The following is a 16,870-nucleotide window of genomic DNA, read 5'->3' as shown; positions in this document are numbered from 1 at the left end:
GTCTTGCTGCATCAGAATTCCAAAGGTGCCCCATTGCTCAAGAAGGTTGGGGACCCCCCGGCTCTTGGGCATTCGCTGCTCACGAGGGGTGGGGTAGCTTCATCAGGGCTGTTGTCGTGATTTTAGGGCGAAGGCACACAAACTGGGTTGGAGAACTTGGGCAAATGCTACAGGACGGCTCAGAGTCCCTAAGATTGTGTGCTGTCAGCAGGGTTGTGTTTTCAAGTCTTCTTCATTACTTGGAGCGAGATGCAGCTGGCTCCTCAGGAATCAGGGAGGGGCCGTGGCTCAGTGGCAGAGCCTCTGCTTGGCATGCAGAAGGTCCCAGGTTCAATCCCCGGCAGCATCTCCAGTTAAAGGGACTATGCAAGGAGGTGATGTGAAAGACCTCTACCTTGAGACCCTGGAGAGCCACTGCCGGTATGAGTAGACAATACTGACTCTGATGGACCAAGGGTCTGATTCAGTATAAGGCAGCTTCATGTGCTCATGTGTTCATGTGTCCATCCCTGTTACAGAGTCCCTGTTTTATTTTTATTTTGTTTTATCCTGCTTTTATCCTGCTTTGTTTTATCCGGTCTTCAAGGGGCCACCCTTTTGGCTTTTGCTCCATGCCTGCCCGTCCTTCAGACCATCTGCTGGGTCAGAACCTCGAAGGGCCTTCAGCCGGGCGTCTGATCAACAGTGTTTTCCTTCATCCTCTCAGGATGAGCCGGGATGAGAAGTTCAGTAGGTGTCGCACCTGCTGTTTCATCCTTTCCACCAGCGGCAGAAGGGACTTTACTCCGTGGCGCCTGGGGAGGGCTGAATTCATTGCTATTTTGGGAATTTGCACACCAGCGGTTGGCTGGCCCAGATTTTGTGGGCATAAGCAATGATCCTAGTCAGCAAATGGGCCTTGAGAATATGCCAGCAGCTTGTTCTAAATTCAGTTGAACACCAGGGGGAGGTTGAGAGATACCTACAACATCACCAATCAAAAGTTATAGTGACATCTAAATTATTATTGTCTGTAACTTCTGGTGGCACTCTTCAAGGTGTGGGTTTCTTTGTAATGTTCATCTCAGTCCCATACTACAGCAATTACACCAGCTACCAAGCCGCTCCCAGGCCTAATTCAAATTACGTAAGAACATACGAAAGGCCCTGCTGGATCAGACCCAGGTAGGGTTACCAACCTCCAGGTAATAGCAGAAGATCTCTTGCTATTACAACTGATCTCCAGCCAACAGAGATCAGTTCACCTGGAGAAAATGGCCGCTTTGGCCATTGGACTGTATGGCATTTAAGTCTTTCCCCTCCCAAAACCTGCCCTCCTCAGGCTCTGCTCCCAAAATCTCCCGCCAATAGCGAAGAGGGACCTGGCAACCCTAGACCCAGGCCCACCAAGTCCAGCAGTCTGTTCACACAGTGGCCAACCAGGGGCCCACAAACAAGACGACTGCAGCAGGATTTATGCTGCCTGTATTCCAATGCACCTAATATAATGGGCATGCTCCTCTGCTACTGGAGAGAAGAGGCATGCATAATGACTACTATTCATAAGAACATAAGAAAGGCCCTGCTGGATCAGACCCAGGCCCACCAAGTCCAGCAGTCTGTTCACACAGGGGCCAACCAGGTGCCTCCAGGAAGCCCACAAACAAGACGTCTGCAGCAGCATTACCCTGTCTGTGCTGTTATAAGGATTAAAAGGAGAGGGGAGGTCCGTGCAATCCTTTCTTGAGCTCTTTGGGATAAAAAGGTACGACTAGGTCAACAGATGGATCTCATTCTCTAGCATTTTTATTTGGAAACTGCAGCTCCAGAGTGTCCTGGTTTGGGTCAGGGCTGTGTGTGGTGTGCTTGGAAAGGGGAGGTTAACTTTTTCTTGGCATGCAGGTTTCACCCCCTCCCCCATGAACTGCTGTTTTGACCTACTGGAGAAACCATACAGGATGTCTGTGAGTTTCCAGTTAGGAGAAGGGGTGGCATTTGCAGACAGGGAAATGGCATGGGGGGCTGGTATAAAATACGCACAAGCTTGGGCAGAGCTTGTGGCTACAATCCCACCCTCTTGCATACACACATTTATTCTACCCTCCCAGAATGCCTGTCCTTCACTCCTACACAGTCAGCCATACAGATTGGAATCCACGTGAATGCATTTTTACATACATGAGCACTTGAATTAAGATACATTCACATTCCGTGGGAAGATATGATATCTAGAGACTAGAAGGTAGGGTCCCCAACTCCATGACGGGAATTTCCTAGAGATTTGGGGGTGGAATCTGGGGAGGGTGGGGTTTGGGGAGGGACCTCAGTAGAGCATAATGCACAGTCCACTCCACCCCAAAGCAGCCCCTTTCTTCAGGGGAACTGATATCTGTAGAGCAGATTTAAATCTAGGAGATGCTCTAGAGCAGTGGTTCCCAAACCTTTCAGGCTACAGCCCCCTTGGTTCCACAAACTCCACCCCAGCGCTCCCTGCCCTATCCAACCACACAGTTGAAGAGGCCCACCTCTAGTGCCCTCTTGCCTCTTAGCGCCCCCCTAGGTAATCCCACAGCCCCCCAGAGATTGGTGCTGCCCACTTTGGGAACCACTGCTCTAGAGGGATGCTCTAGTCTAGGCTGATCCTGCATTAAGCATGGGGTTGGACTAGATGACCTCTATGGCCCCTTTCAACTCTATAATTCTATGAAGAAGAAGAAGAAGAGTTGGTTTTTATATGCCAACTTTCTCTACCACTTAAGGGAGCCTCAAACCGGCTTACAATCACCTTCCCTTCCCCTCCCCACAACAGACACCCTGTGAGGTAGGTGAAGCTGAGAGAATGTGGCTTGCTCAAGGTCACCCAGCTGGCTTCGTGGGTAGGAGTGGGGAAACAAATCCAGTTCACCAGATTAGCCTCCGCCGCTCATGTGGAGGAGTGGGGAATCAAACCCGGTTCTCCAGATCAGAGTCCACCGCTCCAAACCACTGCTCTTGACCACTAAACCAGGCTGGCTCTGTGATTTCCAGGCTCCACGAACCTGGAGGTTGGAAACCCTATCAGGTGGGGAGGGCTAAAACCAAACAAGGGCAACTCTAGCAAGTTCCCATCATTTTTAAAAGGCATCCCCAAAAGCTCTTTCAAAAAAAGAATCCCCTAGTATTAGAAAAGAGGGACTTGTTCTCCGGAAAACTAAGTAATGGAAACAAACACTCTGGCTGACCAGCCTGGATGGGAATCTGTTTTAAACAGTAATAATAACAACCATAATAATAATAAATGTTATTTTGATTTATGTTTAAATAATAATAATCTGATGGGAAGCAGAAAACCTGATCTGTTTACCCCCCCCCCCCCAGTATTTGTGATGTGGTGAAGGGCAGAAATGTGAGTTCCAGAGGCTGCGTGAGCCACTTCGGCATGAAATAACACTGATAAAAATGCAAAATAAAGAAATAAAATCTGGGAATGGGGCTTGGGACCATCGGGGACATCAATTATTTCAAAAGGACTTAAGATCTCAGATCGAGTCTTTGCCTGTGGTTCCCATCACGCAATTCGATTTGGAAGAAAACTATGCAAAGATTGGCTTCATATGTAATTCCCAGGGCCAAACGCACAAAAATCTACAGCAAAGCAGATAAATGCATTTCAGAGACTTACTGGCAATGAAACGAGTCTTGATTTTGAATGGAGATAATAAAATTCAAAGTATGGGAATCAGGGAATCAATGAGCCTCAGCCACACAATTAAGGAGCTGATAGTAGAAATATTAATCAAACTACCAAACACTTTTGTTTCATTTTAAATTTTCTTCTCTTGATTTTTCAACCCTTTCTGGGTCACTCAGCAACTATATTCATAAGACCTACAATCTTATGCACAGTTTCCTGGAAGTAAGCATAATTGAAGACAGTGGGTTTTACCAGCGTGGTATAGTGGTTAAGAGCAGTGGTTTGGAGCAGTGGAGTCTGATCTGGAGAACTGGGTTTGATTCCCCACTCCTCCACATGAAGCCAGCTGGGTGACCTCGGGAAAGTCACATTTTGTCAGCCCCACCTACCTCACAGGGTGTCTGTTGTGGGGAGGGAAAGGGAAGGTGATTGTAAGCCAGCTTTTCTCCCTTAAGTGGTAGAGAAAGTCGGCATATAAAAACCAACTCTTCTTCTAAGTAGTAATACCCAGGTCTCTTCTCTGCAACAAAGAGGACCAAAGCCCTCCATCACTTTTTAATAAAACCTACACCGAGCAGTTCTTATGCATGCATCTTGTTAAACTCTTTATAGTTGCACCAAGGGGTAAGCATTCTTTGTCTCTGGGAAGGAGGGCGTTGGTGCCGGTACACTTTAAGGAAGAAGCATCCATGTTGGAGAAGGAGCCTCAAATCATTTCTACATCCAAGAAAAGAGCAAGAGTCCAGTAGCACCTTAAAGACTAACAAAAATATTTTCTGGTAGGGTATGAGCTTTCGTGAGCCACAGCTCACTTCTTCATTTCTGTTGTTAGTCACACCGTACCAGAAATTGTTGTTAGTCTCTAAGGCGCTACTAGACTCTTGCTCTTTTCTACCGCTACGGATAGACTAACATGGCTACCCATTGTGAACTACTTCCAAGGAAGACACAGGCACAGATATGTACCACGCATGTCCCAGGCTGTTGCATAGCTGACGGCCACACCTGGATCTCTGCTGCTCCAGAGGGCAAGACCAGATCTAGTGGGCTGAAGTTCCAAGGGAGAAACTTCCTAATGGTAACAGCAGTTCAACAACGGAACCCGTTACCGGGGAGGGGGATGACACTCTCCATTGTTAGAGATCTTCAAGCACCCAACTATCAGGAAAGCGCTGGATTTTCCTGCATTGGGCCTGGGGTTGGACTAGATGACCTCTAAAAGTCCTTAGCCTAGGAGCTTAATACTGAGGCAAAACTCTGTAAGGGAGGGGGCTGTTTCTGCACATGAAAAGGAAGGGGGGGCTCTCCTGAGGTCGCCACATGCCTGATCTGGATTGGGGCCTCATGGCAATTTTTAAAGAGCCACAATTGTTTTTAGAATGGTATCACTGGTAGTTTGGCTCTCAAACGGCCCTCAAAACAGCTGCGTCCCATTCGGAGCAATGACCGGCTGCGGGTCACACGGCCTGCTGGCAGAAACTGAGTCACTCGCTGCTGACATAGCCCATATCCATTTGTCAACGTCTGCTATAGTTAAGAGCTGCTGTAGCATACTGGCCAAAAGGAGCCGGTGTGGGCTAAGAAGCTGCTCATTCAAAGCTCACCTTTCTCGCAGATCCACTCTCTGGCCTTAGTCAGGGCCAGTGTTGTGGGTTTTCTGGAAAAATATGAACCAGAAAATTTCCCACCCCCCACGTCTCTGGTCAAGGCACTCAGCACTAGGGAGAAAACAGCACTGGTCAACCTCAAAGGGACATTAAGAACTGAGACAATATTTGGGAGATGCCAACTTTTTTACTGGTTCTGTCCTGTGCCTTGAGCAGCAACGTGCATAGGAGAGGGCCAGAAAAAAGGCTGGCAACCCTGCCTGCCTGGAAGCCCCTTTTTAAGAATTGCACACAGTTCAGTGAATGGACGCTCACTCTGTCTGTATGTCCTGGCTGAGGTGGAAATCCCACCCAGAATAGGGATCAGACAGAGCCGTGAGTAAGACAGCCTCAGAAGCAGGATTTCTGGACAGGAATAGCAAAGGGTCTGGCAAATCAGGCGTGGAAAGTCGATTATGCCCCAATCCCCATCCTGCCTTGGCTGGGGGCTGGAGGGGGGAGAGGAAGGTCTCTCTCTCTCCCCCCCCCCATGATCCCTGCTGAGCCCAGATGGATTTTCCTGCCCCCCCCGAAAGAACTGACCAAAGGGTCACACCCTCTCAAGGGTCCTGAGGCAGAGCCTGCCATAAGGGAGAGAGAGAGATGCATTTCACAATTGGTTCCCTTGGCCATGGACCTCTTTGCAAGGGCTCTGCAAGACCAAAGAGGGAATTCTGGGCATGGGAAGGGGAGGAGGGAGAACACAACACATGAACACAGTGTGGAAAATGGGGTGGGGGTGGCGTCAGCCCTCTTTCTCTTTGACCAGTAAATGTCCTTCTTTTAAACCTATATGGATTGGTTATTGAAGAATTGGGGTAGGGGGAGGTTTGGCCCAGGGAGAGACCAAGCTGGCGGGAGATCTAATGAATGGCCCCTAAAGCCTTCCAAAGCCAGGCTGTGTGCTGGAAGCGCCAGCCGGGAGCGCCTGACGCTGGAGTCAGCAATCTCATTGCTCCGGGCTGGGGAGGGGTGTGTGGAGCTGGGGAAGTTGCCGATGCTGCAGTTCCAGTGTGGAAAACGGGGGGGGTGAGGGGGGTGGCGTCAGCCCTCCAGACCCGGGGCCCCCTACAACGCCCCTGGTCAACCTTAACCCCTGAGTTTTCAAACAGTAAAAGATTTAAGCCTAACTCGAACCGCATGACTCATCAGATACAGAGGAACCATCTAAATGTCTTTCAGCTGCAGTTATTCCATTGCAAACGGCTCCACCTGACCGGATCCCAGCTTGATCTCTGTTCTCAACCTTCTCTCCTCCTTTTTTGCTACCTTTATAGAATCACAGAATCATAGAGTCTAAAGGGGTCACAGAGGCAATCTAGTCCAACCCCCTGCTCAATGCAGGATCAGCCTAGAGCATCCCTGACTAGTGCTTATCCAGCCTCTGCTTAAATACCACCAGTGAGGGGGAGCTCACCACCTCCCGAGGTAGCCGATTCCACTGTCCAACAACTCTTACTGTAAAAAGAAATTCCTAATATCCAGTGGGTACCTTTCCGCCCGCAATTTAAACCCATTGTTGCAAGTCCTATCCTCTCCTGCTGACAGGAACAGCTCCCTGCCCTCTATGTATAAGCGTGAAGCTGCCTTATACTGAATCAGACCCTTCCTCCATCAAAGTCAGTATTGTCTGCTCAGACCGGCAGCGGCTCTCCAGGGTCTCAGGCAGAGGTCTTTCACATCACCTACTTTCTGGCCCTTTTCACAGGAGATGCAGGGGATTGAACCTGGGACCTTCTGAGTGACAAACAGATGCTCTACCACTAGAGACCTAGAGACAAGAGGGGCCATGCACCCTTGGCAAGTGAGAAGTGGGCAGGTCAGGGAGGACTGGGGGAGCCAAGTGGGGTGGGGGGAAGAGGGCTGCCAAGTACATAAGGGAGGTTGGACAGTACACAGGGGCTTACGCTAATCAGCGAATTGCTTGCCTGCAAAATTCTAGACCCTCAGGACTGGAGCTACTTAGGAGAGCTTACTCTTACCAGGGTATCTGGAAACAGCGGGGAGTTCACTAGTCAATAGTTTCCTCTCCCCCAATGTGAGAACAGGAGAGGGCCGTGGTGGAGCTCATCTCTCCACCCTCACCCTCCACCATCCCCCTAACTGGTCCTCAAAGTGACATGCCCCATTGACTAGGGTCTTAGTCCACACCCGGGAACCTGCACCACTCTTGAACAGTTTCTCTCCAAAGTCATGCAGAAAATGTAGAATTCGCTGCCAGAGGATGTTGTGATGGCTACAGGCATAGATGGCTTTGAAAGCACACTAGGGAAACTCACAGAAGACAGGTCTATTAGTGGCTACTAGCCCTGGTGACTAAAGGGAACGTTTATAAGTAGTCATCCTCTGAAGACCAGTGGCTGGAGGCGACATCACGGAAGGCCTCAGCCTCTGTGCCCTGTTGTCGGCCCTCCAGAAGAACTGGTTGGCCACTGTGTGAGAAGGGATGAAGAACAACAAGAGTTGGTTTTCATATGCCGACTTTCTCTACCACTTAAGGAAGAATCAAACCGGCTTACAACCACCTTCCCTTCCCCTCCCCACAACAGACCCCCTGTAAGGTAGGTGGGGCTGAGAGTGTGACCAGCCCAAGGTCACCCAGCTGCCTTCATGTGGAGGAGTGGGGAAACAAATCCCATTCACCAGATTAGCCTCCACTGCTCATGTGGGGAATCGAACCCAGTTCTCCAGATCAGACTCCACTGCTCCAAACCACCGTTCTTAACCACTACACCACAGTGGTTCTCTGCTGGACTGGATGGACCCTCACTGGTGTGATCCTGCAGGGCTTTTTAAGGTTCTTACCAGGGGAAGAAGGCCTCAGCCTCTGTGCCCTGTCGTTGGACCTCCATAGGAGCTGGTTGGCCACCGTGTGAGACAGGATGCTGGACAAGATGGACTCTCCGTGGTCTGATCCAGCAGGGCTCTTCTCATGATCTTATGACTGGCTTGTGAAGTAAATCACACAACTGGCTATTAGGAAGCCGACTGGTTGTGCCACAGGAGGGGCTGCTCTGTCAGGAGCGGGAAGGGCGCCTGACGTTGACTTAAAGGATGATCCTGCTCTGCTGAGTCAGAGGATTTGAGTCCTGAAGAGGTCTCTGCTCATCCGACCCTCCAGCCCTTCGCCTCCCTGAGCCACTAAGGAGATTGGTTTCCCTTCTCAAGGGTTTGGCTCTCCCTCGCCTGTCAAGCCTTTTCTCCTTTTTACTGGGCGTCAGTAGCTTACATCTTTTTCCTCCCATCTTCCTCCCATTTCTTTTCAATTACCATCTTGGGCTCGTTCCCAGTTTCTCAAAACGAGCCTCCTCATCATCACTCTTTGCATCAGGCCCGTCTCTCTCCGATCCTATCCAATATGTGGGTCCACAAAGATCGTCATCATCGGCTCGCCCCAGGCGAGCACCTTTTTTAATCCGGCAAGAGACCCTGCCCTTCTCTGCTCCCTGATGCCATGCTGAGTCTCAGAAAGGCAGTGAGGGCATTATTCTTTTATTTAATTTATTGACACCATTTATTGACGCCTTTCATCTCAATGGGAACCCAAAGTGGCTCGCATCCTTCTCCTCTCTTCCATTTTATCCTCCCAACAACCTTGTGAGGTAGTTTAGGCTGATAGTGTGTGACTGGCCTGGGGGCAGATCACCCAGTAAGATTCTGTGGCACAAGTGGGGATTCAAACCTGGGCCTCTGATATCCTAATCCGACAATCTATAACCACTACACCACTCTGGCTCTCTGGGGCTCCCTAAGAACATAAGAAAGGCCCTGCTAAGTCAGACCCAGGCCCATCGAGTCCAGCAGCCTGTTCACACACACTGGCCAACCAGGTGCCTCCAGGAAGCCCACAAACAAGACAACTGCAGCAGCATTTATCCTGCCTGTGTTCCAATGCATCTAATATGACAGGCATGCTCCTCTAATCCTGGAGAGAACAGGTATGCATCATGACTAAGAACATAAGAAAAGCCCTGCTGGATCAGACCCAGGCCCACCAAGTCCAGCAGTCTGTTCACACAGTGGCCAACCAGGGGCCTCTAGGATGCCCCCTAACAAGACGACTGCAGCAACACCATCCTGCCTGTGTTCCTCTGCACCCAAAATAATACGCGTGCTCCTCTGATCCTGGAGAGAATAGGTATGCATCATGACTAGTAGCCATGGATAGCCCTCTCCTCCATGAGCAAGTCCACTCCCCTCCAAGTTGGCAGCCATCACCACATCCTGGGGCAGGGAGTTCCACAATGTAACTAACTATCTGCACAGCAAGCACCCACTCCTCCACTCAGCTTGGAGTTCCAAGGTTGGCGCAAATTAATGGGTCTCTGCCTCCCTTTTCCTAGCATCCAGTTACATCTGTTTCCCTACTCAGCGGCTGAGGACCCAGGCACTTGCAATTGTTCCAAATGTTCTTTTTGCTTCCATTTCAGACTGTAACGCACCACACTAAGAAACGGAGACCATCACACAGTATAGTGCAAGAGTCTGATATTTTGAACACAGAGAGATGGAAAATAGGAACATGGGAACTGCCTTACTGGATGAGAACAAAAAATGACTAGTCAGACATCTCCTGATACTGGGCTGGGGCCTTTGAGCATGCTCATAACGCCTTGGCGCACGGAAGACACATTAAGTTCCCATGGCTAACAGCAACTGACAGACTTCCATGAATTTGTCTACAGGAATTTATTTGGCCATTAGCAGCTAGGATCGGGGGCACTGCCTGTCAGCCACCCAGGGACGCTGAGAAAGCGGTGGCAGGTCAGAACAGGGAAGGAGGAGCAGAGATTCTCTGAGGCAGGAGCAGCTTAACAGTAGAGTTGCCAACGCCTTTTTAATGGCAGGGCTCCAGTGTCTTGAACAACTCCATAACAAGCAGGATTTATGGCTATGGAGCCTTTCCCAATATTGCATTTCCAAGCACAGGGAACAATTTCCATCTGTGCAAAGTGCTATGCAATCCACGTCATGCTTGGACTCACAAGAGGCTTGCAAGGTAGGCCACTCGTTATTTCATGAGTACGCGAGACTTACAGTTACGTATGTTCATGGGCGAGTCTGGATTTGAACCCAGACCAAGGCACGCTATTGAACACACAAAGCAGCCTCATACTGAATCAGACCCTCGGTCCATCAAAGTCAGTATTGTCTACTCAGACCAGCAGCGGCTCTCCAGGGTCTCAGGCAGGGGTCTTTCACATCACCTACTTGCCTGGTCCCTTTAACTGGAGATGCCACTGGGGATTGAACCTGGGACCTTCTAAATGCCAAGCAGAGCCTCTACCACTGAGCCACGGCCCCTCCCCAATCTATTCTATCTTCTTGACCCTGCATGGACTGCACCCTTTGGCTCCCTACCACCTACCAGCGCATCCTGGGGAACACACATGAACACATGAAAGTCCAACACGTTGGACGTCCAACGCTGCTAAAAATGAAAGATCCAATAAATTCCTGACTTGACTTGCTGACAAATTCCTATTTCAGAAAGTGTACAGGGAAACAAGGGGGTCTGCTATCTTAGACTTGATTCTCACCAACAGGGAAGAACTGGTCGATGAGGTTAAAGTAGTAGGCACCCTGGGTAGTAGTGACCACGTACTCTTGGAATTTACAATCTTGGGGAGAGGAAAACCTGTACGTAGTCAGACATGTAGGCTGGACTTTAAAAGAGCAAATTTTAACAAACTTAAACTTATGCTAGGTAGAATCCCATGATCAGAAATACTGAAGGAGAAGGGAGTTCAAGAAGGGTGGGCGTTTCTTAAAAATAAAACACTGAAGGCGCAATCCCAAACCATTCCTATGAGAAGGAAAAATGGGAGGAGCCTAAAGAGGCCAGGGTGGCTCCATAAACAGCTTTTTAAAGAGTTGAGAAATAAAAAAGACTCATTTAGGAAGTGGAAGGAGGGCCTTATAACCAAAGAGGAATATAAGCAAATAACTAGTGCTTGTAGGGAGAGTGTTAGGAAAGCTAAAGCTCAGTATGAACTTAGGCTAGCGAGAGATGCTAAACGCAACAAAAAAGGGTTCTTTTCCTATGTACAGAGTAAGAACAAGGACAAGATAAGCCCATTGTGTGGACCCGAAAGTGAAATTATAACAGGAGATGAAGAGAGGGCAGAACGCCTCAATTCCTACTTTTCCTCAGTTTTTTCTCGTGCGGGAAGTGGTGCTCAGCATGGCATAAACAGAACATGTGATGAGGGAAGGGATTTGCAGCCTAGAATTGGCATTGGGGTAGTGCACAAACACCTGGTTTCTTTAAATGAAACAAAATCCTCTGGGCCAGATGAATTGCACCCAAGGGTACTCAAAGAACTTGCAGATGTAATTTCGGAACCTCTGTCCGGTATTTTTGAAAAGTCTTGGCAAACAGGTGAGGTGCCAGAAGATTGGAGGCGGGCAAATGTTGTCCCCATCTTCAAGAAGGGGAAAAAGGAAGATCCGGGTAACTACCGACCCGTCAGCTTGACTTCTATACCAGGAAAAGTGTTTGAACAAATCATCAGTCAGTCAGTCCTTGAGCATTTAGAAAGGATGGATCTGATCACTAAGAGCCAGCATGGGTTTCTCAAGAATAAGTCATGTCAGACTAATCTTATCTCTTTTTTTGAGAAAGTTACTACCTTGCTGGATCAGGGGAATGCTGTAGACATAGTTCATCTAGATTTCTGTAAGGCTTTTGATAAGGTTCCACATAGTATTCTAGTTGACAAATTGGGAAAATGTGGGTTAGATCCTATTATTGTTAGGTGGATCTGCAACTGGTTGACAATGCTAGTTAATGGTTCCTCATCCACTTGGAGGGAAGTGACTAGTGGAGTTCCTCAGGGATCTGTGCTGGGCCCTGTGTTGTTCAACATCTTTATAAATTATTTGGATGAAGGAATAGAGGGGATGCTTATTAAATTCGCAGATGATACTAAATTGGGAGGGGTAGCAAATACGGTAGAAGACAGAGCCAAGATGCAGGATGATCTTGACAGGATGGAGAAATGGGCTAGAACTAATAAAATGCACTTCAACAAAGACAAATGTAAAGTTCTGCATTTAGGTAGGAAAAATCAAATGCATAATTATAGGATGGGGGAGACTTGTCTGAGAGTAGTGTGTGTGAAAAGGATCTTGGGGTCTTAGTAGACCAAACACTGAACATGAGTCAGCAGTGTGATGCAGTAGCTAAAAAGGCAAATGCAGTCTTGGGCTGCATCAACAGAAGTGTAGTGTCCAGATCACGCAAAGTGATGGTATCGCTTTACTCCGCTCTGGTTAGACCTCAACTAGAGTACTGTGTTCAGTTTTGGACACCACAATTTAAGAAAGATGTAGACAAGCTGGAACATGTCCAGAGGAGGGCAACAAAGATGGTGAGGGGTCTGGAGACCAAGTTCTATGAGGAAAGGTTGAAGGAGTTGGTTATGTTTAGCCTGAAGAGGAGAAGACTGAGAGGGGATATGATAACCATGTTCAAGTACTTGAAGGGCTGTCATAGAGAGGAGGGTGCCGAGTTATTTTCTGTTGCCCAAGAAGGCCGGACCAGAACCAACGGGTTGAAATTAAATCAAAAGAGTTTCCGTCTAGACATTAGGAAGAATTTTCTAACAGAGCGGTTCCTCAGTGGAACAGGCTTCCAAGGGAAGTGGTAAGCTCTCCTTCCCTGGAGGTTTTTAAGAAGAGGTTAGATGGCCATCTGTCAGCAATGCTGATTCTGTGACCTTAGGCAGATGATGAGAGGGAGGGCATCTTGGCCATCTTCTGGTCACTAGGGGTGTGTGGGGGGAGGTAGTTGTGAATTTCCTGCATTGTGCAGGGGGTTGGACTTGATGGCCCTGGTGGTCCCTTCCAACTCTATGATTCTATGACTCTTTGATTCTATGAAGCTGCCTTCTTCCGAATCAGACCTTTGGTCCATCAAGGTCAGTATTGCCTACTCTGACTGGAAGCGGCTCTACAGGGTCTCAGGTGGAGAAAGGTCTTTCACATTACCTCCTGCCTGGTCCTTTTATCTGGAGACGGCGGGGATTGAACCTGGGACCTTCTGGCAGCAAAGCAGATGCTCTTTCACTGAGCCACAGCCCCATAAAACTTAGTGGGTGCTGTGGAGGACTGAGGCCCTGCTCCTCTCAGCTTCACACCCCCTCTCTGTTTCGTGATGTACTCTTGGAAGGACTTTCCACCGGTCCATACTCCAAGAGAGCTTTTTCCACGAGCGGGTGAGCATGACCGCTGAAAAGGCTGACCTTGGCGCACAGAAACATTTCATGAGTGACGGCCATATGCCTTATACAGAGTCAGATCACTGGTCCATCTTGATTGCAGCCGCTTGCTTCAACTGGCTCCAGCTGTCTAGGAACTTGGGCAGAGAACGGGCTTGAGAACTTTTAACTGGACACTCCAGGGATTGAACCCAGGGCACCTTTGGCCGGCAAAGCAGGTGTTCTGCCATAGAGCTGTGGCCCTGCTCTGCACCCGTCCCCTTTCCCCACCTAGATGTGGTGTGTGTGTGTGCGCCTGCCTGAAGGGGCTTAAGCTAAGGTTGCCAACCTCCAGGTGGTGGCTGGAGATCTCCTGCTGTTACAACTGATCTCCAGGCGATATAAATCAGTTCCCCTGGAGAAAATGGCCACTTTGGCAATTGGATTCTATGGCATTGAAGCCCCTCCCCAAACCCTGCCCTCCTCAGGCCCCACCCCCAAAATCTCCAGGTATTTCCCAACTCGGAGCTGGCAACCCTAGCTTAAGCACGCTTCACCTGTACCGAGTGATTATGGCTGTGCAGATTTACCAAGGTGGCAAAGGGGGATTCTAGCTGAATTCTGAAAGTAGGATCCAGCTGTAGGACTGTAGCCCTGTGCATCGTGAGTTGGAGTGAAGTCCCACTGAATAAAATGAGGTTCACTTCTGAGTAAAGAAGGCTAGCGCCAGACCATCAACTCATTGTTCCTCTCTGGGGAGGCACTTGATTCAGTGATCTCCAGGTAGCTACGATATTTTGCGGCTACAAAAAGGATCACCTTTGGCCGCTGGTCTTGAGCTTACAGAATGCTGAGCGCCGGACACCCCTCCTCAAGGGACCAGCCCCTTCAGCCCTTGAGCGCTTGCCCAGACATTGACAGGACCAGGATGTGGCATGACTCATAGGAACATAAGGAAGGCCCTGCTGGATCAGACCAAGGCCCATCAAGTCCAGCAGTCTGTTTACACAGCGGCCAACCAGGAGCCTCTAGGAAGCCCATAAACAAGACGACTGCAGCAGCATTTATCCTGCCTGTGTTCCACACCACCTGATATAACAGGCCTGCTCCTCTGATCCTGGAGAGAATAGGGATGCACCATGACTACTATCAATTTTTACTAGTAGCCATGGATACCCCTCTCCTCCATGAACATGTCCACTCCTCTCTTAAAGCCTTCGGAGTTGGCAGCGATCACCACCTCCTGGGGCAGGGAGTTCCCCAATTTAACTATGCATTGTGTGAGGAATGACTTCTTTTTATCAGTTTTGAATCTCTCACCCTCCAGCTTCAGCAGATGACCCCGAGTCCTAGTATTATGAGAGAGGGAGAAAAGCTTCTCCCTGTCCACTCTTTCTATATCATGCATAATTTTATAGACCTCTGTCATGTCTCCCCTTAACCGCCTTCTTTCCAAGCTAAACAGACTCCTAGGCAAGTTTGCCAGTTTGGGGGGGGGGTTAACTCATCCTGGCTCATTTATTAACATGCTCATATGTTAATTCATTCAAAAAGGGGGGTCTGGGGGGCCAGAGCAGGGAGGTGTATAAGGAGAAAGATGAAATGGTGATCCTACCTCTGAGGGTGGGAAGGGGGGTATGGCAGAAACAAATTTCGGGTGGGGGGGGAGAGAGGTTCTCATGAAGGTTGAATGGCCGGGTCTCCGGCTCCCTCAAGATGAAACAGCAAAAAAAGAAAAACCAGACCATTTGACAAGCCTTCCAGGGGCAACTTTCTCCCTGGTACACTGAACACTGATCCCTCCCCCTCCAACGATAAATCCCTGCTGAAGGGGGGGGCGCTTTGGGCCTGCCTGCTGGACACAAAGGCCCCTTTGCTGGTTTCGAACAATGGGCAGGCGTGAGCAGACCCAGAGGGACCGTCAGCGGCTAAGCTGTCCCGAGGAACAGTCCCCTCATGGCCTGAGATGCCGCCCACCCCCAGCAAAACCTCCAGAGCCAGGAGCAGTGTGCCCTGCTGCGCGGGGTACCAGAAGGACCCTCCTCCCCCACCACACACACACACAACCAGTCTGGGCTAGGCTCCCCAAAATAGGGGGGCCGCCATCCCAAGGTGAACCCCGGCCTCCTGGGCATTCCCTTCCATCCCTCTGGGGCCCCTCCCCAGGGCATCCAGATGGCCGCACGCAGAGCGGCGATGCACAATGGTTAGAGCGCGGGATGGCAGCTGACCCCGGGCCAGTCATCCCAGCCAAGAGCCCTTTAAGTACATGAAGCTGCCTTCTACGGAATCAGACACCCCCCCCCCCGGGTCCATCCAAGTCAGTACCGCCTACTCAGACCGGCAGCGGCTCTCCAGGGTCTCAGGCAGGGGTCTTTCCCATCATCTACCTGCCTAGTCCCTTTACCTGGAGGTAAAGGGACTGCACGCCAAGAAAAGCCTCTACCACTGAGCCACAGCCCCCTTCCATGGCTCTCCAGGGGTCTCAGGCAGGGGTCTTTCCCATCATCTACCTGCCTAGTCCCTTTACCTGGAGATGCCCCTGGGGATGGAACCGGGGACCTTCCGCATGCCAAGCAGAGGCTCTGCCACTGAGCCACGGCCCCTCCCCACAAAACGTCCACAATCCTTCCCCCCCCCCCATCAGGCGCAACAAGGTGGGCCGGGGGTCTGCCTCCTGGCCTCCCCTCCTTCTCCCCCGGCCTCCCCCCCCCCGCAGCCCGGCGGCGCCTCCCGGTCCGGCTCACCTGTCTCAGGTGCCTTGGCCTCTCCCGGCATGGCGGCGGGGGTGTGCCGGGCGGGGGCGGCTTCAGGCGGCCGCTGCAGCCGGTGGAGCGGGGGCGAGGCGGGCAAGGGGGGGGGGCCGGGCTGCTCCGCGCCCGCAGCCCCGATGATGTCAGCCGCCGGGCGCTGCCAGGGAGGGCGGGCGGGGGGTGCCAGGCACTGCGCAAAGCAAGGAGGGAGGCAGGGCGGGCGCGCGGAGCCCTGGCATCAGCTGCAGCACCCGCAGCCCTTTCTGGCCGGAGGGGGCCCGGGCGGGCTGCATGCACGCGCGCGGCGGGGGGGGGGGCGGCCCGGCGGGGTGCACGCGTCGCCACCAAGGAGGGCGGGCGCTCACACGTGCCGGCCGCGTCCTGCGGCGCTCGCGGGGCTGCTGGTGGTGCAAGCCTGCCTCGGGGAGGGCTCTCCTTGGCCTCGGATTCGCCTCTCCCTAGACGCACATTTTCCCCATCCGAAGTCCCAGAACTCAAAATATTAGCCCCCATGCAGAGTTTTGAGCATTTGGACGGGGGGGAATGTGCCTCTAGGCTAGAGAGCGGCAAATCCAAGGCAAAACTTCCCAGGCATAAATCATACAGTTGGAAGAGACC

General features: G+C 50.8%; 1 protein-coding gene across 1 annotated transcript in view; it reads right to left on the bottom strand.

Moving 5' to 3' along the window:
• LOC130484263 (NAC-alpha domain-containing protein 1-like) overlaps positions 1 to 16,545 on the bottom strand; it is a 48,578-nt gene extending 32,033 nt beyond the window's left edge. The window contains exons 1-2 of the mRNA XM_056857166.1: positions 16,504 to 16,545; positions 16,247 to 16,409 (exon numbers count right to left, since the gene is read on the bottom strand). Coding sequence (XP_056713144.1) covers positions 16,247 to 16,409; positions 16,504 to 16,545 — 205 coding nt within the window. The remainder of the gene's footprint in view (positions 1 to 16,246; positions 16,410 to 16,503) is intronic.
• Between the last annotated feature and the right edge of the window lie 325 nt (positions 16,546 to 16,870).

This window comes from Euleptes europaea, chromosome 11 (genome assembly GCF_029931775.1).
Source record: "Euleptes europaea isolate rEulEur1 chromosome 11, rEulEur1.hap1, whole genome shotgun sequence".
NCBI classification, from domain to species: domain Eukaryota; kingdom Metazoa; phylum Chordata; class Lepidosauria; order Squamata; family Sphaerodactylidae; genus Euleptes; species Euleptes europaea.
This window is presented reverse-complemented; position numbering and strand designations above follow the sequence as displayed.